Source organism: Bubalus bubalis, chromosome 2 (assembly GCF_019923935.1).
Source record: "Bubalus bubalis isolate 160015118507 breed Murrah chromosome 2, NDDB_SH_1, whole genome shotgun sequence".
Classification (NCBI taxonomy): Eukaryota; Metazoa; Chordata; class Mammalia; order Artiodactyla; family Bovidae; genus Bubalus; species Bubalus bubalis.
Genome location: NC_059158.1, coordinates 65,677,361 through 65,704,669, shown reverse-complemented (window position 1 = coordinate 65,704,669; position 27,309 = coordinate 65,677,361). Strand labels below are relative to the sequence as shown.

The 27,309-nt window shown below is 39.5% G+C and overlaps 1 protein-coding gene across 3 annotated transcripts in view; it reads right to left on the bottom strand.

The window, feature by feature from the left end:
- The window catches only part of NCKAP1 (NCK associated protein 1), a 108,543-nt gene extending 104,641 nt beyond the window's left edge, over nucleotides 1-3,902 (bottom strand). Inside the window, exon 1 of one of the 3 annotated variants that reach the window (XM_025273748.3) lies at nucleotides 3,480-3,902. In XM_025273748.3, the coding sequence (XP_025129533.1) occupies nucleotides 3,480-3,587 (108 nt within the window). In that variant the 5' untranslated portion in view covers nucleotides 3,588-3,902. The remainder of the gene's footprint in view (nucleotides 1-3,479) is intronic. The other 2 variants (XM_006071782.4, XM_025273747.3) reach the window with 2 other exon arrangements.
- Nucleotides 3,903-27,309: the final 23,407 nt, after the last annotated feature.

The window sequence follows — 27,309 nt, the reverse complement described above, 5'->3', positions numbered from 1 at the left end:
ATCCCTATATTAAGAAAAACTAAACTGAGCTCAGTTAAACTGTTCAAAATGGGTCTTAACTTCTACTTTGTAAAGATAACATAATCAGAGTTGGAACAGACTTGAGTGTTCCTTTCAGTTAATTTTCCCCCATCTCACAGATGAAAAACAATGAAGCTCAGGGAAGTCAAGACACCCACCCAATATTATAAAACTCTCAGTGACATACTGAAGACTGGAAGGCAGGTCTCCTAACTTCTGGCTTGATACTCTACTTCACCACACTGCCCTGCCATGTCACAATGAGTGATATACAAGTAGCCTGAAATGTTAAAAGTCACTATATAAGTGGGTAGTAGTAGTAGCTCCAGAAAAGGGAAGACATTTTTAATTTTTAAAAAATTAAGACATTATCAAATAAATAAATTTAAATGTAAAACTACCTACCACCTTCACCTTTTCCCCCTAAAATCCTCCTTCACATCTTCTTAAATCTCTGATTTGATTACAAATTCTTAAAATTTTCATAACCTGTACATATTTGTTCGTTGTTGTTTAATCACTCAGTGGTGTCCGACTCCTTTGCGACCCCATGGACTATAATCACAAGGCCCCTTTGGGTTGCTATTTCCTTCTCCAGCCTGTACATATTAAGATATCAAAAATTACTCAATTGATAAAATTTTACTTCAAGAAGCAAAATATTTTTCAGGGGCCATGCTACATTCCCCTAAGTATTAAAGCCTCTTATTCTTGGTTATAGTAACTTAAAGTTATTTTATTGATACTTAAGTCACTGAAATAGTTTTCACTCTATATGCTCACTACAATATTGCCATTGCAGACTTCTAGTTGAAACAGTAATCAGCTCTGATACACAATCTAATGCAAACACGAATTAATGAAAATGTGGTAAATGACTGGCAGACATGTATCATGCGGTAGAAGGGTGTTTTTGTTTTTTTTTTGAGGACTATAAGAGATTGAGATTGAAAAGATTACGTGGGTTTATACTGCCATAAAAATGTAGACAGCACGAACCTTATAAACACATGGTAAACAGATCTTATTCACTTTTTGGGGCAAGATTTTTGAACAAATGTTTCAATCCCAGCCAGCCAGGAAGATACGCCAGCCTTTATACACAGCTCTATACAGGCTGAAAGACTCAAAATCCATCTGATGTATTTGTATATAAAATCACATGAGGAGGGCAGATCAAAAGCTATTATTATTAAAATTAGTGCAAGATCACACACACACACTCATATATATGTTGTATATACATACATACATAATATGCATAATGTATTCATCCTTTTCAACAAGTCCTAACTGAAAGCTTCATGGACCACATAAGACCTCAAGTGGTAGTAATAAAAAATGAGTAACACAGTCCCCACTGAGCGGGAACTCACAATCACTCAGACAAGGTAGAAGTATTTCTCAAGAAATTATAAATGTGTTAAGTGCTGAAATATAACATTTCAATAATTCAAAATATTAGACACTTGGATATAATGATCAACTCACTTTAAATTGTACTAGTTCAATAATGCAAGAGCCTCAAGTTTCTCAAAAGAGGAAGTGAAAAAATAGGCTTTTGAGAAAAGGCAGTGAACTGAAGCATTTGAACGCTTAGAATTTAGTCTAATCTTAGATCATTTATGAAGATGAAATTTGTAAAATCCGACTATTTTCATGCCATAAAAATGTGTAGCGAATGCTTTAAAAAGAGGAATTTTGCCTAAATACCCGAATCACTTTTGATGTTACTCTCATTTCCTCTTTTGGAAACCATCATAACCATTTCCTTTAACCACAATACCACACGTCTAGTAACTTTTAGCGACGTTTGTCTTGCTTGGTTTTTTGCACAAAGATCATATAGGAACGAATTTCCAAGTTAAGGAGCATCTCACAAAAAAGTTCAGGTCAATGAACCTGTAAGTAATACTATCTAAAATTATTACAAACTTACATCAACTTATAACCAAGTCTCTTCTCGGTAAATGCAGAGGGTTTCACTGGAATGACCCTGAGCTCCTGTCACACAAAATATTAAGTGTGAAAAGGCATTTTACTCTCCAGAGTGCACTAGGTTTAAAGTCAACCAATCCTCATATTCAGGGATGCCAATGGAACACAGCCATCGCTGCACAAAATTTATCCCTATTAAACCAGGACAGACTTCTCCTCTAGAATTTCAGTGTCTTACATCAAATTGCTGAAATAGGTCAGTTTTATATTGAACTCCATCATACGAATTTTTAAGTATTTTTTTCTTCAGGGGCCCTAATTTACAAGGGCTACAACTCTACTGCTACGATTAAACTAAAAGGAAATATTCAGAATGCATTAAAAAGCCAAAAAAAAAAAATTATTAAGATATAACATCAAATACACACTGGAAACTGTCAGGATCTAACTTGCATCAAAAAATCTTAAGTTTTCTCTTTATCCAATTACTAAAAACTTACTAACTTTGCCTTAAAAGGAATAGAATTCTAGTATTTCTTTTCTAAAGTAAATTAATGTAATATTTGCTCTTTTAACCTATTTTTCTTAACTCCAACTCAGCCTTTCATTCCTTAATCTTGCGAAAGCCATGTTAAGACGTTCAATGGGCCTATTAGCTAGAGCTACTCAAATGATCAGACTACACCATAAAATCAGCATAACAGCAACACAATCACAGCTTTTATTTTGTATGGACACCGAACGTAAAGAAATTTAAGAAACGATGTTTCGGTATTATCGACATGGTTGGAAAAACTAAGATGAGGAGGAGTAAAGAGAAAAGAGAGAAGAAGGTTGTTATTCCTGTCCTAGTGACTCACAACCCAAAAGTATTTCAGGAGAAAACTGGTTCCACCCTCACTACCACCTCCTTTCCACCTTCAAAATGAAATAATTCCAAATCGTCAACACTCTTAAATGGCTTTTATTTGGCAATCCAGAATAAAATGGCCAAGCGGAGGAGATGTAGGGCTCATCCAGATGAGCCATTCCCTTCTCACATTCCCACTTACATACCAAAAGAACTGAGAGAAAAAAAAAAAAAACTGCTACCATCTTCGCCAGATTTCTACCATTCGATCTCAGTTATGGAACACCCAAGTTTTCCTATCCCCCTCCTAGATCTCATCCATCCTCCTCCCTTTCGCGCAGACCCAGTTCCGGGGGCCAGGGCGCCGAGGAGGGGGCGGCAGCGGCGACGGCGCCCCTCACCCCGCGCCGGGCCGGCCAGTTCCCAGTGCTGGGAGCGGGCAAATGGCTCCTCTCCGCCCCTGGCCGGCCCGCGAGCCGGCGGGAGAGACACCAGGGCTCCGCATTAGGCCGCGGCGCATCCCGGCAACCCCGGTGGGGCCTGCGGCCGCGAGGCCGTGCTTTCTGCCCCGGGCGGCGCCCGCCGCCCCCATTGCCCAGGCCTCCCCAGCCCTCCATCCCGCCTCCGCCTGCCCGCCGGCCCCGCCGAGGCCTCGCCGGCCCGTGCGCACCTTCTTGATGTTGTAGAGGCGGGTGAGCATGCCGACGCCCCGGTCGTTGAGGATGGTGAGCTTCTCCGCCAGCTTCTGCTGACTAGGCTGCAGCACGGAGCGCGACATGGTGGCGGTGGTGGTGGTGGCGGTGGCGGTGGCGGTGGTGGTGGCGGCGGCGGCGGCGGTGGCGGTGGTGGTGGGGCCGGCGCAGCCGGCCTCGCGCCCAGTCACCGGCCCGCGGCCTCCGCAGCTACCTCGGTCGGGCCTCCTCCCCTCCCGCCCGTGACCTCCGCCTCAGGGGAGCGCGCCCATGGCCCTCGCGCCCCAATCCCGTGCGGGAGGACAGAGCGAGCCGCGGCGGACGCCTCGTTGTCCCTTTCCCCGCAGCAGCCCGTGCCCCGGCAGCCTCCTGCCTTCGGTCCGCCGCCCTTCCGCCCCCACCCCCGGCGCTCTCCGCCCCAGCCCCCACCACCGAGCCGCCTTCCCCGGCTCCTCCACTAGGTGTGGCGGAGGCGGCGGCGTCTCAGGCGGCTGAGAACGAGGCCGCTTCCCCGCAGCCCCGGACGAGTGCTCGGTCACCTGATCTGCCGCGCCGGCGCCCTCGCGAGGCCGGACGGGGAACTGCGCCTAGTTGGGGCGGGTGGGGGCCTCGGCCCGCCTCGCCCGGCCTCGCTGCAGCCGCCGCTCGGGACGCGGCTCCGGCTCCACACGCGACCCAACCCGGCCTGGCCTGCCCACTGTCCGGGGAGCCTAAGCCCGACCTGATGAGGTTACGTTTTTTTGTCCGCCACACACCCCTCCCCTTTCAAGTTTCCAAAAGTTGCCTTTCCACCGCCTCCCCAAAGAAACCAGCAGAAGCCCGCGGGGAGGGGGCGGGGGCAGGGCGGGTTTTTTTCTGGCGAGTTTCGCCCGAGAGTGGGCTGGTGGCTCCATGCGCTTTTCCCTCCCACTGCTTGACAGACGCTCCGGCTGAACACAGCAGATGTGCTCTGCGAGGCGGCCTTCGCCTCTCCCTTCCTCCCCTTTCCAGCCTATCTCCCCCGCTTCAAGGCCGTTCAGGGGAGCGAGGGTCGGAAGCGAGGGCGACTCAAGTTCCTCAGATAATCTGAATCTGACATTTGTCGACGGGATTACCCCTCCGGAGAAGACGTCAATAGAAGAGGCCCTGGCCTGAGGGAGGCAGAAATAAATGTTTCTTCAAGTGCATGAAGGAACTTTCCTATTTTTTTTCTGGCCTCCACCCCAAATCCCACCCCTTCTTGGCAACATTCTGCTTTTCCATATTTTTTTTTTCTTTTTTTCCTGATCAAACACCTCCCAGTCACACCCGAAGGCCGCCCCCTCTGATTCCAAAAGTGAGCAAAACCAAGGACTTACGTCATTGACTTGGGTGAGGAACTCCAGCAAAGAGGAGTCAAGCTGTTTTGATGGATTTTTTCGCCTTAATTTCGTTTGATGTATTAATTTTTAAGTAAGTGACAAAATATTCTGCCACCTTCAATAAACGACATTACAAAAGTAAGTGTCATTGGATTGATCAAAACACTTTATGGAAAGGAAATTGTGAGGAATATATTCTGAAACTTTTTAAAAATCTAGTATATGTAGAGTTCCTTCAGAAATTTTCGTTTTAATATTACAAGATCAAGGCAGTAGACTGAACTTGATTTAAGGAGCTTTGGAAAGAGTCCTACATTCAGCGAAAAATCCTACCTGCCATTATGCTTGGAATCCTGTACACAAAATTAACTTGAATGAAGGTTTTTTAATAGAAACAGCTCAGAGAGATCACCTATTGAGCTAGTATTAGTTATTAGTATATTAGAGGGATTTAACTTATCTGGTTGCATTCCAACTTGATAGTTTAAATATTAATTTAGAGAAGGTAAGAGTCTGGAACCTGAGATAGTGAGGGCGGACCTGGGAAGGAGAGGGTGTAGGGAGCGGGGTGGGGAGTAAAGATGTGCTTTTTTCAGGGACCAAAGGCAAATTTAACCAGACAGAATTAGATAGAAAGGTTATATCATTTTCTAGTTTTTCAAACGGAGAAGGCGATGGCACCCCACTCCAGTACTCTTGCCTGGAAAGTCCCATGGACGGAGGAGCCTGGTAGGCTGCAGTCCATGGGGTCGCGGAGAGTCGGACACGACTGAGCGACTTCACTTTCACTTTTCACTTCATGCATTGGAGAAGGAAATGGCAACCCACTCCAGTGTTCTTGCCTGGAGAATCCCAGGGACGGCGGAGCCTGCTGGGCTGCCGTCTATGGGGCCGCACAGAGTCAGACACGACTGAAGCGACGCAGCAGCAGCAGTTTTTCAAAAGTGCTGCCTAGAGAGAACAATAAAATGGTGCCACATTAAAATTTGAACACAGCTGTCATTTAGAAAAGCCACTATCATGATTCCATATGAACTTGAACACTTGAAGCTGCTTATAACTCAGAAGCACCGGATAGAGGGAGAGCTCTGTAGATTCTAGTCTCATTGTTGAATTTTTATTATAACTAACTTTTAGACATACTGGTCCTAGATTGAATAGAATATTTATATTAGGTGTAAGTGAGGTATTCATAATTCTTGCATTTCTCTACATTTTGCATCAAAAAGGATTTTGTTACTGAGCCAACCCTTTTGAAGTTTACCCATATGTGTAGTGTGAAGTGGGCTTCCCCTGTGGCTCAGCAGTGAAGAATCTGCCTCCAATGCAAGAAACCTGGGTTTGATGCATGGGTGAGGAATATCCCCTGGAGGAGGACCCCACAACTCACTCCAGTATTCTTGCCTGGAGAAACCCATGGACAGAGGAGCCTGGTGGGCTACAGTCCATAGGATCACAAAGAGTCAAACACCACAGAAGTGACTGAGCTCACGCATAATATAAAGTTTATTGGAAGTGCTAAGGTAATAATCATGTATTTTCCTATGCATATATGATTTTATGGCAAGTATAATTAGTATATGTCCTTTTATATTTCAGTATTTCAGTCTTTGAAAATATATCATACCATGTGAATCAGCCTATAAAGTTATTATAAAAATTGCCCATCTTGTAGATTTTTTTCTTCCTACTGTTTTCTGGAAAAGCAGAAACTTTTAAAAATGATTAGGAAACTTAGAAAAGATTAGATAAATTTTAAAAAGCTTGATTGACAATTTTATTTCCCTCATCATAAAAAGCATAGTCTTCACAATTCCTTTGGTACTAAAGATTTTCAAATTGTTTCACTTCAGTTAAGAGATTTCTGCTGTTTGTCCCTAGAACATAAGGCTTCAGAGAGATTTAGAAAATAGATGATAGCTTTTTATTTGCAGTAATCATAGAAATTTAGCTAGCATAGACCAATAGGCCTTAAAAAGTGTGAATTTCATTGTATGTAAAGTATATCTCAATAAATCTGACTAGAAGTTACAGAACTGTGTTTTGAAAAATTATTTTTTCTTGAGAGAAGTATAAAAGTACCCACTGTAAGGAAAGTAAACATTTGAAAACCCAAACTGGAAAATATATAAATTGGAAGAAGAATAAGTTTGGCTTTATAGAAGAATTCATAATAGAATTATATTTTGTGACCCACAAATATATTTTACAATGATTCAGTTATAAAATCCTACTTATAAAATTTGAGAAACAAATCATGGATATGACATATAGCTTTTTATATATGTGTTATAAAATATTTGATCATTCATAGTAACAATTCTGGATGGATTTAAATGTAAATGTTTGAACAATAAATACTTAAAATGTACAAAATACTTTTATTCTGAGAGGAGATATGAAGCTGTGTAAGGTATAGATTTTAATCTCCCTAGCTCACATTCTGGGCTTCCCTGGTAGCTCATCTGGTAAAGAATCCACGTGCAATGTGGGAGACCTGGGTTTGGTCCCTGATTTGGGAAGATCCCCTGGAGAAGGGAATGGCTACCCACTCCAGTATTCTGGTCTGGAGAATTCCGTGGACTATAGTCCATGGGGTTGCAAAGAGTAGGACACAACTGAGTAACTTTCACTTTCACTTGGGCTTCGCTAGAGGCTCAGTTGGTAAAGAATCTGCCTGCAGTGCAGCAGACCCGGTTTGATCCCCTGGTCAGGAAATCTCCTGGAGAAGGAAATGGTAACCCACTCCAGTGTTCTTGCCTGGAGAATCCCATGGACAAAGGAGCGGGAAAGGCTGCAGCCCATGGAATCACAAAGAGTCGGACACAACTGTGTAACTAACTCACTTTTTTTTTCAGCTCACATACTGGGTAAGCATAGAACTGTACATACACGAGGAAGTCTAATATAAAGCAGCCTGAGCTACAGGGCTACGAGAGAAGTCTAGAGAGAAGAGCCCCAAATTGAAGTTCCTGAAGTTCCTAAGCGTGTGTGTATGTATTGCTCACATGACTTAGTTGCTCAGGCATGTCCAGCTCTTTGCCAGGCTACTCTGTCCATGGAATTCTCTAGGCAGGAATACTGGAGTAGGTTGCCATTCCCATCTTTCAGGAGATCTTCCCAATGTAGAGATCGAGCCCAGGTTTCCTGCACTGCAGGTGGATTCTTCACTGTCTGAACCACCAGTGAAGCCCAAAGTTCCTAAGGATTATTCTAAAACTTAGCTTTGCTCAACTTTAATAAGTGCAAAATAATTTTTTTTTAAGTGCAGGCAAATAATAGGAATGCCCATCACATACATGAAAGAACAAATAAAGTTGAAGGTAGAACAGAAGATATGTAGGCCTGTGATTGCTAAAGCAGGAGAAAAAAAAATTCAATGCGGAAGAAGTATAGAAAAAAATGGGAAAACTAAAGGTAACTTTTGAGGACTTGAGGATAATAAAGATAATTTGAAATAGTTGTTGACTTTATTAATTATCCTTCAATGTCTCCTTCGTCCTTAGAATAAAGTCTACATCTCTCAGTCTCCCTTGCAGGCTAGTTCTTGCCACTAGGACATAAGCTTTCAAGAACCTTAAGAGACTGCTGTGTTCTCTTTTTGCCAGTCTTCCCCTCTTATTTCATTCTGCCACATGAAACAGGACACAGAGACCACTATCTCAATCCCTGAAGACAATGGCCACTCTGAGATGACAGAACATAGAAATGTAAGCTGTAAGTGGGCTTCTTAGAGCAGAACTATCATACCAAACCTCCCCGTTCGATTTCTGGATTTTGTGCGAAACAGAAAGTTTTATTTAAGCTTCTTTTAGCTGGGATTTTTTTTTAATTATTCACAACCAAACTTGATCCTAAATAATATTTCTTGTGGTCAACATTATAGTATCATTACTAAGAGTAAAATAAGGACTGCTGCTGCTGCTGCTAAGTCGCTTCAGTCGTGTCCCACTGTGTGCGACCCCATAGACGGCAGCCCACCAGGCTCCCCCGTCCCTGGGATTCTCCAGGCAAGAACACTGGAGTGGGCTGCCATTTCCTTCTCCAATGCATGAAAGTGAAAAGTGAAAGTGAAGTCGCTCAGTCGTGTCCCGTGTCCGACTCTTACCAGGCTCCTCTGTCCATGCGAGTTTTCAGGCAAGAGTACTGGAGTGGGGTGCCATTGCCTTCTCCAAAATAAGGACTAGTAATCCAATTTAGTATTTATGTGTTTTTCACACTATGTGTCAGGTGCTACTATTTGAGTTACATTTTCTCATCTGCCTCTCTCAATTTAATGTGCTCAGTCGTGTTTGACTCTTTGCAACCCCATGGACTGTAGCCCTCCAGACTCTTCTGTCCATGGGGATTCTCCAGGTATTCTTTAAATATTTTCAGAGGATAATATTCCTTTTGAGATATTATCATCCTCATTTTACAGGTGAGGAAACTAAAATACAGATAGTTTTTTATTTTTAATTACAGAAGGTCATACCCATAGAAAGTGATAAAGCTGGTATTAGATTCTGTCAGTCTGACTCCAAAGTTCATGCATCTTCTTAACCACTGTGCTCTAACCGGCAAATTGGATGGCATAAATTTGTCATGCATCCAATGAATAGATTCTGTAGTTTCTGGAGAGTTCTTTAACTCTGCCCAAACCTTCCTAAACAGTCCCTTCATTAAATTTTCTTCAATTAACTGCTAGACTCAGCTATATTTTTCCCACACCAATATATCAGTTTTTTATGTGTTTTCCTTTAGCTTTTGCCTCCTCCAGAAGCTAGAATGGTAATTTTTCTTTTTTTTCTTTTTTTTTCAGTTTGTCTTTTTTTTTTTCCTGTGTTTTTTTTTCTTTCTTTTTTTTCACTTTTTAAATTTTTTTGTTTCTTTTTATTTTTTTAATTTTTCTGGTAATTTTTTTCTGTGACACTTTTTCCTAATTCTGAAGTATATTTCAGTTTGCCTTTTTTTTTTTTAAATCACCCAGCCTTCTGTTGCTTCCCTATTTAGAACAAAAAGAGGGACAGATTGACAAAGATCTTCTTTCAAGGTTCCTAGGGTAAAGCTCTTCGATTAGGATATCTCCTGTCAAAATTAATGTTCCCCTAATTCTTAAAGACAAATGCAACATTTTTCCTCACATACAAATCAGGTAGCTATATATGACTAGAAATGTATGACCAAATTTCTCTGAGAAGCCTAGAAATAAAGCAGTAGACATAGAGTGGTTTTTTTGCCTGTTCCCCATCCCTTCCTTTTGTGAAACTAACTGCTACCTTTGACCAAAGTGAAAGTGAAGTCTCTCAGTCGTGTCCAGCTCTTTGTGACCCCGTGGACTGTAGCCCACCAAGCTCCTCCATCCATGGGATTCTCCAGGCAAGAGTACTGGAGTGGGTTGCCATTTCCTTCTCCAGGGGATCTTCCCAACCCAGGAATCGAACCCAGGTCTCCCACATTGCAGGCAGATGCTTTAACCTTTGAGCCACCAGGGAAGCCCCTACTTTGAACAAAACTGAGCGCAGAATGTGAAAAATGGGTCAGGCTGTGGGGAAGATTAGGCATATGTAAACAAGAAACAAATGGAGTTTTGCAAGGAAATTTTACTTTTTTAAGCTGTTCTAAAGATTGCATATAGTTGGACCATACCATAGACAGAAGAACCAACTTTGGGTGAAGAACTTTGAAAAGGACAGTAGAAGATTTCACTGTAGTTTAACTGCGGTCATAAAAAGGATAGACAGTGAGATACATGCTAAATCAATACTTCAAGGTGTGTTCTACATATTCAAAGACCATAAGGTATGAAAATTACACAACTAAAGATGATTAAGAAAGTGAACAGGGAAAGATGCAGGAACAGTATCCCAGTATCTATAGTAAGTGAATAAGGAGTTAGGACTTAGCCAGAGATTGCAACTTGGTATTGCAAAGGAGTAACCAAGAGAAGTTTAAATGAAACAGAAGATGTCTCCAGTAGTTAGCAGAAGACATGCCCAAAACAGAACTGATCTGAAAAGTTCAAAAAGAAAACAATGAGAAATTAATTACAGGCTTGATCTTGACTCTTCACTTCCGATTAAATTCATCTTACAGCCTGCGAGATATTGATAATGCACTTTACACATGTTTGTTTGCTTCTGCTCTGCAAACTAAATTTCCTTTTAAAATCACTCACAGAACTTCAGGTTCTTTCTGTGGAAAAACTCTAACGTAATGAATAATTTCTGTTTATGATTGGTTTTAATTCTTCTTGGCTCTTTTTGCAGTACAAAGGATTCGTGAGTTTTTTGTTTTTGCTTAAGAAATGTATTGTGCCTAGACATACTTAAATAGTAGATGATATATCAGTGTATACACACACTAATTGCTTGATCTTTGGTGTTTGGTCTTAAGTATTTTAAAATACTAGAATGCTACGTGTAAAATTGGCAAAAAACAATGGTAAAACAAAGCTTGAGTTAAACTACAGGTTAAGCCTATGATGATATCCAACTTCCAGCTTATATTTTTACATTTAGTCTACCCTAAAGATCCTTGGAAGGTAAGTTATGACCAACCTAGATAGCATATTAAAAAGCAGAGATATTACTTTGCCAACAAAGGTCCGTCTAGTCAAGGCTATGGTTTTTCCAGTAGTCATGTATGAATGTGAGAGTTGGTCTGTGAAGAAAGCTGAACGCCGAAGAATTGCTGCCTTTGAACTGTGGTGTTGAAGAAGACTCTTGAGAGTCTCTTGGACTGCAAGGAGATCCAACCAGTCCATCCTAAAGGAGACCAGTCCTGGGTGTTCATTGGAAGAACTGATGCTGAGATTGAACCTCCAGTACTTTGGCCACCTCATGCGAAGAGTTGACTCATTGGAAAAGACTCTGATGCTGGGCGGGATTGAGGGCAGAAGGAGAAGGGGATGACAGAGGATGAGATGGCTGGATGGCATCACTGACTTGATGGACATGAGTTTGAGTGAACTCCGGGAGTTGGTGATGGACAGGGAGGCCTGGCATGCTGCGATTCATGGGGTCACAAAGAGTTGGATGCGACTGAGCGACTGAACTGAGCTGAAAGATAAATAGTTTACAAAAATTGGGAAGAATATTGAACATACTGAACTGGACCTCCACGAAGTCTAGACTAGGAGTACAAACTTAGGATCATCAAAATATGGATGATATTTGGAATCGTGGCAATAGATGAGATCATTTTTGGAGAGAGTATTTTTAAAAGGAAATTAGGATCTAGTCCAAAGCCCTGAAGAACTCTGACTTTAGGAATCAAATATATTTAAGTGGAGTCAGCAAAGAAGACTGAACAGGAGTTTGAAGGGAACCCACACAGAGTCGGACACGACTGAAGTGACTTAGCAGCAGAGACTAGCGCAGTAGCTGGAGGGGTCCAGGGAGGGTTCTCTGTTTACTTTCAGTGGAAGTTGTCAGATTATCCTGTAAAGAGAGAGAGATTTATAACTCAGTACAGACAGAAAGGATGATCAAAGGTACCGAAGCCTTGACAGAACAGGAAGAAAGGAAATGAAGGGGAATCAGATGATAAACAGACAAACTAATTTTGACTGGGAGTTCCAGGAAAAGCCAAGATAATGATACTAGATAACATTTATTGAGTACTTGCATTGTGTCATGCTCTGCTCCAGTGTCTTACATGTATTAATGTGCTTCATCTTCATAACAAACTCTGAAATAGGAACACTTTATTATTCCTATTAAACAGATGAAGAAGTTGCTCCTAAGCCCACAGCTGGTAAGGGGCAAAGCTCAGGGTATTAACCACTTAATGAGAACACTGATGTAGGTCAGCAGAATTGGTTTGGGAAAGATAGGAAAGTTTTCTCATAACTTCTATTTTCTCAATAACTAGAAGTAGTTCATCAGTGTAAAAGGGAGGTCATGTGTCACAAATATTGAATGTTTAGCAGAAAAAAAGCCTAGGTTCTGGGATCAGAGTGACAGAGCTGGAATCCTGGTTTTCACACTTACAGTGGATCTTCGACATGTGACTAAAGCACTCTGAACCTCAATTTTTCACCTTAAATGAAGATTATTGTACTTACTAGATTGTCTGAGGAACGTATGGAATAATTTTTAGGACTGTACCTTGTGTAATTCAGTGAATATAAGTGTTTTTTGTTACTACTATGGTGATTACTATTATTGTCCCAGCCTGCCCAGTTGTGTGATTTTCTACACTGGTATGTGGCACAAAAGGGATGAAGAGCTGTAGATTTTTCTGTTTTTAGGTGAGTGCTATGGAGAGAAAAAGTGGCAAAGGAATTGAGAGTAGTGGTTAGAGAATAATATAGCTAACTGTGTTTTAAGACTCAACCAAAAAAATTTAAAAACTTGTCTAATTTTATTAGCATTGCTTTGTTTGACAAATTCCTATTTCAAAGTAATAATTTCTAAAAAAGACAGTTCCTCTATTTCATGTTAGACACACAGCATAATCATTAAGCTTCCAAGTGTTGATTATGTGCAAATGTTAGGGACATTAAATTTTTTCTTATAAAATATACATTATGCTAAATATTATAAACTCATTATAAGATGATTTTCCCCTACTAAAACATCACTGAAGTCTAAATGTTTACAATAAGTCAAGTGTTCACTGATGCTTAAATTCAACCTTCTATACTCACTTAAATTCAAATCCAGTGTTACTTAACCACCATCATGCAAACTAAGGTGCTACTGTTTCCTTGCTTTAAAGCTATGAACATTCATTGTCCTACCTAGATTATTTGTATGGTACATTTTTCCCATTTCTTCCATTATTTTTAGTTACTTCAATTGATTACTATATTTTCCCCACAAAACTTTAGAATCAGAATTTATTTAAATTTTCCACACTTTATGTATTTCTCCCATTCCCAGTGGTCTTTATTTGTGCTACACTTGAAATAATAGGATGAACAATTAACTTTAAGTTTGTGAAAAGAAGAAAGCCATGTTTCACAGCTAGTGTCAAATTTTGTTTACTTATTTCATGTCATAGATTCTACATTTACAATATTAGGAGAATGTTCAAACAAACTTTAGCATATGCATATGTATGTATAAATACTTTCGTGTGTCAGATTTTAATTATAGAATAGTTTGACCTTTGTAAGTTGAAAGTATTTATAAATAGCTATAAATAGAAAATATTTATGTTTTCTAGTATATTAGCTTTAAAATGGTAGTCATTCTGTTATCTAATATATTAGCTAAAACTGCAACTGCTAGATTACAAACTATAGTACTTCCAAACACCAAAAGGGGACATTGGTAGTCAATCAGTTCTGGAAATAACAAAGTTAGTGTAGCTCACTCTCTTGTTTTAAGAGAGGGTATGACAGACTTAAGGCTCATGACTTGAATCAGAAGAATGGAATGAAGCTAACAACTCGTCTTTACTCATTTCCCCCAAGGAGTTGAAGCAGAACAAAAATAAAGCTGAAATCATCTTTTCCTTACATTTTGGTCTTTATAGGCCAAATTAATTCTTGATTCTAATTAAGGTTCCTAATTAGCTTTGGATCATGGATGCTATATAAATCTAACAAAACTAGGCATCCTGTCCATAAAAATATACAAAATTTTAGTGCAATTTTAACGAACTTCCAGTCTCACTAAAGCCTATATAAGGTCCACAGACCAAAGATTCAGAACTATTCTGGACTGTAACAAGTCCATCCAAAAAGCTACAGGAGGAGGAGTTGTATACCCAAAGTAATCATGTGTTAAATGTCCAGGTTTAACCTGACATAAATATTGAAAAACAAATGTTCAGACCAGCATTCAGAATGTAAAAAGTGTCTCTTTCCTGATCAGTTCAATGCATAACATCTGACTCTCTGGTAATCTGTCCACAGGATGAAAGAGTAGACTTTGTAGCCAACATCCTTATCAGGACTCAATACCCCACTGTAGCTGGGTTACTCAAGTTCCTTCTTTATCTGCCTCCTTCTGGTGCCAGACTTTGGCACCTCCAACAGAAAGCAGGAAAAAGAACTGAACGCATGAAACTTAAATGATTTTATTTTATTTTCAGTTGCATACCTTGACTAAATAGCTTGCTGCAAAGGAAACTGCTATTTTGCTCTAAGTTTTTGCCCTTTCTCTTACTGCTATATGTATATAGCATTGGCTGCCTCCTTAATGAAATATATAATGTCTTAAAGAGATTCTGTGGCTTCTGCACATTACATAAGCCGTAGTCAGTCTGCCTCAGAATGAATGCAGAAAAATTGTAAATTTAGTCTCAGAAGCATGCTGCTAAAGCAGACCCAGCCAACTTTTCAGCCTTCAAAGCAGCTTTGTATAAAGCAGCACATTTGGAAATCTGTTGCTGGTACACTCTATTCATACTGGATTAATAAGAAGTAAAATTTAACATGACGAAGAAAAGGACATAGAATATAAGAAAGGATCACAAAAATGGAAAAAGCAATAAATTCCAACAAAATCCAGTATTAGTTAAGTTTTCAAATACCTAGACATGTATGTTCCTGAATGCTGACAATATACTCTTATTAATGAAATGTCCCCTCTCTTGACCTCAATGCCCAGTGGCAAATTCCTCTTTGCAGTGTACAATATGCCTGTGTTCCACACTGCTATTGCTTTTTCAGATAGGCAAAAAGTAAATATATAGTAAATATCACCACCATCATTTAACATTAAATGTTTGACACAAAATAATGGAGTTGACTACAGTTATCGGAGTTAAGTGAGCTGTCTCAAATTCTTCGTGGAATAAGATCATTTCAAAAAAGATAATAAAAAATTAAGATTAAGGGATTTTTTTCTTATCTCCATGGGTGACAGTTTAGTTTAATTTATGTGAAAGATTTCTTTTTCTTTTATATCTCTTTTATTTCAAGTGGTGTTGCTACCTTTATTGTAAGATTTTTAAAATTTTAACTTTATATTACAAATTGTTTCAAATATAAAAAAGATAAAGAGTATAAAGGCCTCATATATATTCATTATCCAGCTTTGACACCTAACATTTTCCCCAACTTGACTGTAAAGGGTTTTAATGTATCTATAATTGAAACTAGAATTATTTAATCTATATTATAAATAATATATAATTAGATTATAAATATTATATAAACCATAAATAATTGGAAACTCTTGAAAGAGATCATTTTGAATTATTTTTAGACGACAACTATTTATTGTTCCTTCAGAAAGGAATTGGGTTTATAAACAGAATTCTTATTGGGAGTTAACTTTATTTTCATGGTGCTTGATGGTAATTTTTAGAAACATTTTTTAAAGAGGAGACTGTAAGAATAAATATCAAAGTAACATGCTTAGCAATAGCCAAACCAAGTGGTCAAACTTATTAAGCTCAGTTAAATACATATCTCTCTATCAAACTGAAGCTGAGCTAATAGCATGTGATACACCATTGCATGAGTCGGGCTTCCTAAATCTTGATTTCTTTGAAACGCAAATGAAGAATGCAGCCAGTGCATTCATTGTACTGAGTCACTGGGTTGAAAAAGAGAAAGATAAACCACCTACTGAACAATCACATTTTTTTCTTCTAGGTGATTCACAATTCTTTGAAGACTGGCACTCATCCAGTGCTCATTTCATATATTTTGGTCTTGGGCAACTTTGACTATGGGAATTTGATTATGTAAAAAACTCTCTAACTGATGTATCATTGTCATCATTCAGTCACTGAATGGTGTCCAACTCTTTGTGACACCATAGACTGTAGCATGCCAGGCTTCCCTGAGTTCCTCAGGCTCCCCTCACCACCTCCCAGAATTTGCCCAAGTTTATTTCCATTGAATCGGTGATGCCATCCAACCATCTCATCCTCTGTCACCCTTTTCTTCTACCTTCAATCTTTCCCAGCATCAGGGTCTTTTCCAATGAGTCGGCTTTTTGCATCAAATGTCCAAAGTACTGGAAATTCAGCTTCAGCATCAGTCCTTCTAATGAGTATTCAGGGTTGATTTCCTTTAAGATTGACTGGCTTATAGGTATAAACAAAAACAATTTTTTAAAGTCAGATAATTTTCAGAATCCTAGTGTTATGTTTATTAAAACTTTTTTCAGCTAGTATTAAATTTTTGCTAGGTATTTGCACTAGTTGACAAGAAAAATTACAAAATCATTTTGATTGATTCAGTCTAAGAAAAGTTTCTCCTTTTTCTGTTTCCAAAGAAGCATCAGTTCATTTCAGTTCAGTTCAGTCGCTCAGTCGTGTCTGACTCTTTGTGACCCCATGAATCGCAGCACACCAGGCTTCCCTGTCTATCACCAACTCCCGGAGTTCACTCAGACTCACGTCCATCGAGTTGGTGATGCCATCCAGCCACCTCATCCTCTGTCATCCCCTTCTCCTCCTGCCCCCAATCCCTCCCAGCATCAGAGTCTTTTCCAATGAGTCAACTCTTTGCATGAGGTGGCCAAAGTACTGGAGTTTCAGCTTTAGCATCATTCCTTCCAAAGAAATCCCAGGACCGATCTCCTTCAGAATGGACTGGTTGGATCTCCTTGCAGTCCAAGGGACTCTCGAGAGTCTTCTCCAACACCACAGTTCAAAAGCATCAATTCTTCGGTGCTCAGCTTTCTTCACAGTCCAACTCTCACATCCATACATGACCACTGGAAAAACCATAGCCTTGACTAGATGGACTTTGTTGGCAAAGTAATGTCTGTGCTTTTGAATATGCTGTCTAGGTTGGTCATAACTTTTCTTCCAAGGAGTACGTGTCTTTTAATTTCATGGCTGCAATCACCATCTGCAGTGATTTGGGAACCCAAAAATATAAAGTCTGACACTGTTTCCACTGTTTTCCTATCTATTTCCCATGAAGTGATGGGACCAGATGCCATGATCTTCATTTTCTGAATGTTGAGTTTTAAGCCAACTTTTTCACTCTCCTCTTTCACCTTCATCAAGAGGCTTTTTAGTTCCTCTTCACTTTCTGCCATAAGGGTGGTGTCATCTGCATATCTGAGGTTATTGATACTTCTCCTGGCAATCTTGATTCCAGCTTGTGTTTCTACCAGCCCAGCGTTTCTCATGATGTACTCTGCATAGAAGTTAAATAAGCAGGGTGAAAATATACAGCCTTGACGTACTCCTTTTCCTATTTGGAACCAGTCTGTTGTTCCATGTCCAGTTCTAACTGTTGCTTCCTGACCTGCATACGGATTACTCAAGAGGCAGGTCAGGTGGTCTGGTATTCCCATGTCTTTCAGAATTTTCCACAGTTTGTTGTGATCCACACAGTCAAAGGCTTTGGCATAGTCAATAAAGCAGAAATAGATGTTTTTCTGGAGCTCTCTTGCTTTTTCGATGATCCAGCAGATGTGGTAATTTGATCTCTGGTTCCTCTGCCTTTTCTAATATCCCCAAAGCTATAGCCAGTACTGACAGCAAAAATGCTCTTCTATGCATAGAGGAGCTGTCAGTACTGGCTGTAGCTTTGGGGATATTATTATACTGATAAGCTTGATTAATATACTCTTCATTTAATTTTTGTTTATTAAATTTTAGGTTAAGCCTAAGATCTATTGTAAGAAAAAATGCTGTAATAAAATAGAGAAATATTAATCTTTATAATTTTATATTGTTTGTGGTATCAAGTGCCTTTTTCTCTCTATAACATACAAAATCCAAACTGCATTTTCCCCATGAATTTACAATGTGGGGGAGAAAAGAAGTTTTTAAAATTTAGAACAGCAAGACTCCATACTTTGGAAAACAGGGAAAAATAAGTTTAAACTGCTCTTGTAGTAAAAAGCGCACTTTCATGCAGTGCTGTAACCCTTTTGAAGATTAATTTCGACATATGTATAAAGAACATTCAAAATATCCACGCCTTCTAAATACAAACACACATTCATATACTCTTCTCTCTATATCAAGGATCATTATTTGATTTTTTGAAATATAATAAAAGCTTGTTGGTGTATTCCTTTCTGTATTTATTTTTTAATTGAAGGCAAATTGCTTTACTATGTTGTATTGGTTTCTTCCATACAACAATGCAAATCAGCCATAATTATACATATATCCCCTCCCTCATGAGCCTCCCTCCACTCCCCCCATCCCACCCCTCTAGGTCATCACAGAGCACCAAGTTGGGTTCCCTGTGTTATGTAGCAACCTCTCACTGGCTATCTATTTCACACATGATGACAGAGGCGCCTAACGGGCTACAGTCTCTAGGGTGGGAAATAGTAAGACATGACTGAGCATACATGCACAGTGTATGCATTAATATGTTGATGCTACTTTCCGCATTCGTCCCACTGTCTCCTTGCCCTACTGTGTCCACAAGTCCATTCTGTACATGTGCGTCTCCATTTTATCCCTGCAAATAGGTTCATCAATACCATTTTTCCTGACTCCATACACATGCTTCAGTATACAATATTTGTTTCTTTTTCTGACTTACTTCGTTCTGTATAACAGGCTCTAGGTTCATCCACCTCACTAGAACTGACTCAGATTCATGCCTTTTTATGGCTAATATTCCACTGTATATATGTAACACATCTTCTTTATGCATTCATCTGTTGATGGACATCCAGATTGCTCTCATGTCCTGGCTATTGTACATAGTGCTGCAGTGAACATTGGGGTACATGGTCTTTCAGAATTGTGGTTCTCTCAGGGTATATGCCCAGTAGTGGGATTGCTGGGTCATATGGTAGATTTATTCCTCACACTCATATATTCTGCTCCCAGATGTATTCCCTAAGGAAAAAAATCTTAAATTTAAAAAAAAAAATTGTGCACAAGGATACTATTCATAATAAAATAGATTAGATACAACTTAAATTCTCATAGTAGGAAATATTCACGAGAGTTACAGAACATCAAGAATATTCTAAGCAATTCCATGTCAATGAAAGAAAACATGGATATACAGGTCTTAACTAAAATCTCCTGTGTATCTCTTGCTAGCTGGGGATTTTGACAAAAGTTCTTGGTCTTCTATTAGCTTTTGAGAACGACAAAGTAGGCCTTGGTAGGCAAAGTAGGCCCTATAATGAAAACAAGTAGATCAACAGCTTAATGAGATATGGGTAACACCATAAACTCTTGGTACTTAAGGTGTTCAGTTCAGTTCAGTTGCTCAGTCATGTCTGACTCTTTGTGACCATATGGACTGCAGCATGCCAGCCTTTCCTGTTCATCACCAACTCCTGTTTGCTCAAACTTATGTCCATCAAGTTGGTGATGCCATCCAACTATTGGTCCCTTCTCCTCCTGCCTTCAATCTTTCCCAACATCAGGGTCTTTTCAAATGAGTCAGCCCTTCGCAGCAGGTGGCCAAAGTATTGGAGTTTCAGCTTCAATATCAGATCTTTAGGTTGGACTGGTTGGATCTCCTTGCAGTCCAAGGGACTCTCAAGAGTCTTCTCCAACACCACAGTTCAACAGCATCAATTCATTGGTGCTCAGCTTGCTTTATAGTCCAACTCTCCCATCCATACACGACTACTGGAAAAACCATAGCCTTGACGAGAACTTTGTGGCAAAGCAGTGTCTCTGGTTTTTAATATGCTGTCTAGGTTGGTCGTAACTTCCATCCGAGGAGTAAGCGTCTTTTAATTTCATGGCTGCAATCACCATCTGCAGTGATTTTGGAGCCCCCAAAAATAAAGTCAGCCACTGTTTCTCCATTTATTTGCCATGAAGTGATGGGACTAGATGCCATGGTCTTAGTTTTCTGAATGTTGAGCTTTAAGCCAACTTTTTCACTCTACTCTTTCACTTCATCAAGAGGTTCTTTAGTTCTTCTTCACTTTCTGCCATAAGGGTGGTGTCAACTGCATATCTGAGGTTATTGATATTTCTCCCAGCAATCTTGATTCCAGCTTGTGCTTCCTTCAGCCCAGCGTTTCTCATGATGTACTCTGCATAGAAGTTAAATAAGCAGGGTGACAATATACAGCCTTGATGTACTCCTTTTCCTATTTGGAACCAGCCTGTTGTTCCATGTCCAGTTCTAACTGTTGCTTCCTGACCTACATACAGGTTTCGCAAGAGGCAAGTCATGTGGTCTGGGATTCCCATCTCTTTCAGAATTTTCCAAAGTTTATTGTGATCCACACAAAGGCTTTAGCATAGTCAATAAAGCAGAAATAGATGTTTTTCTGGAACTCACTTGCTTTTTCGATGATCCAATGAATGTTGGCAATTTGATCTCTGGTTCCTCTGCCTTTTTGAAAACCAGCTTGAACATCTGGAAGTTCATAGTTCATGTATTGCTGAAGCCTGGCTTGGAGAATTTTGAACATTACTTTACCAGTGTGTGAGATGCGTGCAACTGTGTGGTAGTTTGAGCATTCTTTATCATTGCCTTTCTTTGGGATTGGAATGAAAACTGACCTTTTCCAGTCCTGTGGCCACTGCTGAGTTTTCCAAATTTGCTGGCATATTGAGTGCAGCACTTTCAGAGCATCTTTTAGGATTTGAAATAGCTCAACTGGAATTCCATCACCTCCACTAGCTTTGTTTGTAGTGATGCTTCCTAAGGCCACTTGACTTCACATTCCAGGATGTCTGGCTCTAGGTGAGTGATCACACCCTCGTAATTAACTGGGTCATGAAGATCTTTTTTGTACAGTTCTTCTGTGTATTCTTGCCACCTCTTCTTAATATCTTCTGCTTCTGTCAGGTCCATACCATTTCTGTTCTTTATTGAGCCCATCTTTGCATGAAATGTTCCCTTGGTATCTCTAAAAAGATATCCTTTTCATTATAGGGGACTGGAATGCAAAAGTAGGAGGTCAGGAAACACCTGGAGTAACAGGCAAATTTGGCCTTGGAGTACAGAATGAAGCATGGCAAAGGCTGATAGAGTTTTGCCAAGAGAATGCACTGGTCATAGCTAACACCCTCTTCCAACAACACAAGGGAAGACTCTACACATGGACATCACCAGATGGTCAACACCGAAATCAGATTGATTATATTCTTTGCAGCCAAAGATGGAGAGGCTCTATACAGTCAGCAAAGTGGGAGCCAACTGTTGCTCAGATCATGAACTCCTTATTGTCAAATTCAGACTTAAATTGAAGAAAGTGGGGAAAACCACTAAACCATTCAGGTATGACCTAAATCAAATCCCTTATGATTATACAGTGGAAATGACAAATAAATTTAAGGGACTAGATCTGATAGACAGAGTGCCTGATGAACTATGGATGGAGGTTCGTGACATTGTACAGGAGACAGGGATCAAGACCATCCCCAGGAAAAAGAAATGCAAGAAAGCAAAATGGCTGTCTGAGGAGGCCTTACAAATAGCTGTTAAAAGAAGAGAAGTGAAAAGCAAAGGAGAAAAGGAAAGATATACCCATTGGAATACAAAGTTCCAAAGAATCGCAAGGAGAGATAAGAAAGCCTTTATCGGTGATCAAAACCGTCGGTTCTTCTTTATAGTCCAAAAGCTTTCTTTATAGTCCAACTCTCACATCCATACATGACTACTGGAAAAACCATAGCCTTGACAAGATGGACCTTTGTCAGCAAAGTAATGTCTCTGCTTTTTAATATGCTGTCTAGGTTTGCCATAGCTTTTCTTCCAAGCAGCAAGCATCTTTTAATTTCATAGCTGCAGTCACCATCTGCAGTGATTTTGGAGACCCAAAAAATAAAGTCAGCCACTGTTTCCTCTGTTTCCCCATCTATTTGCCATGAAGTGATGGGCCCAGATGCCATGATCTTAGTTTTCTGAATGTTGAGTTTTAAGCCAGCGTTTTCACTCTCCTCTTTCACTTTCATCAAGAGGCTTTTTAGTTCCTCTTCACTTTCTGCCATAAGGGTGGTATCATCTATGTATCTGAGGTTATTGATATTTCTCCTGGCAATCTTGATTCCAGCTTGTGCTTCATCCAACCCGATATTTCACATGATGTATTCTTCATATTAGTTATTATGTACAACACACAATGTATTAGAGCGATATGTTTCCTCAGCTCAGATTCTATAGCAGAAGAGAGAAAGTGAGGGAAATACTAAACTATCTTTCAAGCCCCTTGAAAGATTATAACCTGAGATTAAGTTTTCAGCCAAATAGACCTTCAAATAGTGAAACCTGGACCTTTGGTGGTCTGACAAGGGGTCAGGACAAGGCAACCATAGCAGTTTCCAGACCCACAATGGCTGACATGGACAATGGCTGATAGAGCTGGACTTTTAAGGCATAAAATCCACTAACCTGTGGGGACCAAAATGAACTTTGCCCTCAGGAGTCTTTGTATCTCCTGTGGTACCCACAAAGCCCAATGTCAAAGCTATTCCTTCCATAGATTGAAAAGGCCATTGTCAAAACCATCCCCTTTGTATGCATTCCATGTGTTGATCTACTCCATCATCTTTTAGTTGAGCCAAAAAATGTAGTGCCACTGACTACAAAGACCTTTTTTTAAAATGTACTTATATCAAAAGGTAAATACAAATTCTCCAGTCCCTCTTTTTTTCTTTGCTAGCATGGACAAGGTCAGTAGGCAGCCTCATGCTAAGGGTAAGACAGAAAAGGGCATACTATGTTTAGAGGAAAAAATAATGGTGATAATCTTGGTGTCTGGCCAGGGTGTGCTATAGGGACATATCTTCCCTGATAAGAGAAAGAGGAAGCTTCCTCTCACTAAAGAGAGTCAACGTTAAAGAGGGCAGTGGGAGAAGATGTGGGACTCCAAAGGCAGGAAATAATTTAAAAGGAACTTACTCATAGAGTTAGGCTTAAAGTAAGAATTACTCTCAAAGGAAATGTATGGTGTCATAATTCTGCCTAAAGCTGTCTGGATAACAGTTTAGGAAACCTGCTTCCTCTCTCTTCCTCTAAATCTTGGAGAACAGAGAATTTAATGTCACTGGAGGTGATGGGAGGGGAAGTAGTAGAGATACCAAAACCCCTGGAGCCAGCTTTCCATTTCCCTGGAACTAAAGGTAGCAACAACTCCTACTTTTTACACTTCTTTCCATTAACACAGGTTCTGGCCCAGGCCATGTGAGAATCATCAAGACTCTCCCCATCCCTTGAAAGACTCTGAAACTCCAGCAGAGGAAGTGTGGAAGAGTAAGTGTAAAAGGAGCATCTGTAAAGCTACAGAAGTTATTCTCCCAAAAGTAAGAACCTCTTTTAATCTGTCCCCATTTTAGAAAATTAAAATATTCTAACACTAATAAAAAGTAGCCAACTTTATAGAAAAAAAAAAAAAAAACACCTGAAGGTTTTGAGTTTTGTAGGAATGGCAACCCAGTCATTGTGTTAGTTTAAAAATTCTACTTTGTCTAACCTAGTAAGGGGAAAAGATGGCCTGATTAGGTTTCAACTGTTTTCATTTCTGGGGCTCATGTTCTCATAATAGTTCAAATTGAGTAGAAAAATCAGAATATCATAACATTTTAGAGCTAAATAGGCCTGGGAGATCATTCATTCCTTTTCATTTTATGGCAGAGAAATTTCAGAAAGGATAAATGGCTCAAATGTAGGAAGCCAAAAAGTAGTGAGAGAAGCAGTAAGTATATATAATCCATAAAATGAAAATCAGATGAGATGAAATCTGGAGTTTATTATAGAAATTGTCATTACACTTAACCATATTTTCTCTGCTGTTTTGGGTATGTGTTTGTTGTCTCTGATTCTGTTGGTTAGGAATGGAACAAAGTTTTTCAAAATTACTGCTACACTGGAAATCTACAAAAATGGGGACTAGACTATTTTGGGACCATTGTTCAGAAGTGCATTTAACTTAGAAATGGTTACCATGGAGATAAGCACATGGTGTGTGACTCTATAGGTTTCCAGTTGCAGTCTTTTATGCTGCTGAGACATAAAGAGCCAGTATACACACATAGATGCACACGAGCCCATGCACACAGGCACACTGAATTTAATTGTTCCTCTCTTTCTGTAACATAATATTAGATTGATGCAAATGTAATTTTGCAATTTCAGATCGTGAGTTTTAAATCATTATCAGGCTCAAACACATCTTTATTAATCAGAATAGGAGCCATTACACTCAACACATTTTTGCCAGTGAGAAATAAGTTCGTTTTTTCCTGTAGTATAAAAATCTGTGCTTCGTTCTATGCACTCTTGGAAAGCATTTTCTGCCTCCTGCTGGTTGTGGAGGCATTTTCTCTGGAAAAAGTTATTGAGATGGTTGAAGAAGTGATCTCAGTTGATGAGAGGTCAGGTGAATATGGCAGATAAGACGAAACTTCGTAGCCTAATTTGTTCAACTTTTGCAGCGTTGGCTGTGCCATGTGTGGCCAGGCATTGTCATGGAGAAGAATTGGGCCCTTTCTGTTGACCAATGCCAGTTTCAGGTGTGGCAGTTTTGGGTGCATCTTATCGATTTGCTGAGCATACTTCTCAGATGTAATGGTTTCGCTGGGATTCAGAAAGCTGTAGTGGATCAGAGTGGCAGCAGACCACAAAACAGTGACCATGACCTTTTTTTGGTGCAAGTTTGGCTTTCAGAAGTGCTTTGGAGCTTCTTCTTGGTCTAGCATCTGGCTTTAGGAAGTGTTTTGGAGCTTCTTCTTGGTCAAGCAACTTGGTAATCACTGGTTGTCACATAAAATCCACTTTTTGTCACGTCACAATATGATCAAGAAATGGTTCATTGTTGTTGTGTAGAATAAGAAAAGATGACACTTCAAAACGATGTATTTTTTTTTTTTTTGATTTGCAGTCAGTTCATGACGCACCCACTTATCAAGCTTTTTCACCTTCCCAATTTGCTTCAAATGCAGAATAACCATAGAATAGCAACGTTAAGTTCTTTGGCAACTTCTTGTGTACTTGTAAGAGGATCAGCTTCGATGACCCTCTCATTTGGTCGTTGTTCACTTCCAAAGCCCAGCCTCTGTGCTCCTCATCTTCAAGACTCTTGCCTCCTTTGCAAAACTTCCTGAACCACCACTGTACTGTATGTTTCTAGCAGTTCCTGAACCAAGTGCATTGTTGATATTGCAAGTTGTCTCCACTGCTTTATGACCCATTTTGAACTCTAATAAAAAAAAAATCACTCGAATTTGCTATTTGTCTAACATCATTTCCATAGTCTAAAATACATACATAAAAAGTTTAAAATATAACCCAGTGCTCTATTATAAACAGAATGGCACAAAAGTTGCATAAAAGTGGGAGGAATACGCATAAAAAATAAACAGCAAATAATGTCATTAGCAAAAAAACAATAAAGAGACATACTCACTAAAATGACGTATAACGTAACCACATTTATTTAAGAATGTATGCCGACATCACTCAGCAAAGTTCAGCAATGCAAAACAGCAGTGATTTTTGCACCAAGCTAATAATAAAATTTCATACAGGGAACTTCACCAGCAGTCCAGTGGTTAGGACTCCATGTTTCCAGTGCAGGTGGTTCGAGTTTGATACCTGATCAGGGAACTAGAATCACATGTGTGTGGCCAAGAAAAAAAATTCCATGCAATGCTGATCTCCAGTGATGGAAGAATTTGAAACTTCTATACGTATTAAAAAAGGAATATTGTACAATGATATGAAAATTACTTTTAAAAAACATTGTAAGGTAGCCTAAACCAAGCTTAAAGACTAATAACACACTTAACAAGTAAATAGGATATACATCTTAGAAGTCACTACTCTTTAAAGTGGAAATATAAAAACAAGAACATTAAAAAAGATAGAGTGTATTACAAAAGATTCTTGTTACTTTCCCAAAATTTTCAACAATGTTAGGCAATTGCCTAGTGTTTCTCTGTCTACCTCTATCTTGTCAGCTATGTAATTTCTTTTTTTTTTTTTCCTTTTATTTAATTTCCTTTACCTTTTCTTCAAGAAATATATATTTTTTAAGATGCTTAAATTCCTGAGAGACTGACCACTTTCAGAGGATTACAAAGGAATAAATTTTGATTAAAATTTTCTTTTATTTATTTTTAAATTTTTTATAGTGGACATTTTCAAAACCCCCACAATATGTATCCATCAACCAACTTTGATACTTAAACCATATAGTGAATTTCATTACCCAGCTTCCTGCATTATTTTACTTTATGATTCTGTTCAGTTGCTCGTCATGTCTGACTGTTTGCGACCCCATGGATGGCAGCATACCTGGCTTCCTTGTCCATCACTAACTCCTGAAGTTCACTCAAACTTGTGTCCATTGACTCAGTGATGCCATCCAACCAACTCATCCTCTGTCGTCCCCATCTCCTTCTGCCTTCAATCTTTCCCAGCAACAGGGTCTTTTCAAGTGAGTTAGCTCTTTGCATCAGTTGGCCAAAGTATTGGAGTTTCAGCTTCAACATCAGTCCTTCCAATAAACACACAGGATTGGTCTCCTTTAGGATGGACTCGTTGGATCTCCTTGCAGTCCAAGGGACTCTCAAGAGTCTTCTCCAACACCACAGTTCAAAAGCATCAATTCTTCGGTGCTCAGCTTTCTTTACAGTCCAACTGTCACATCCATACATGACTACTGGAAAAACC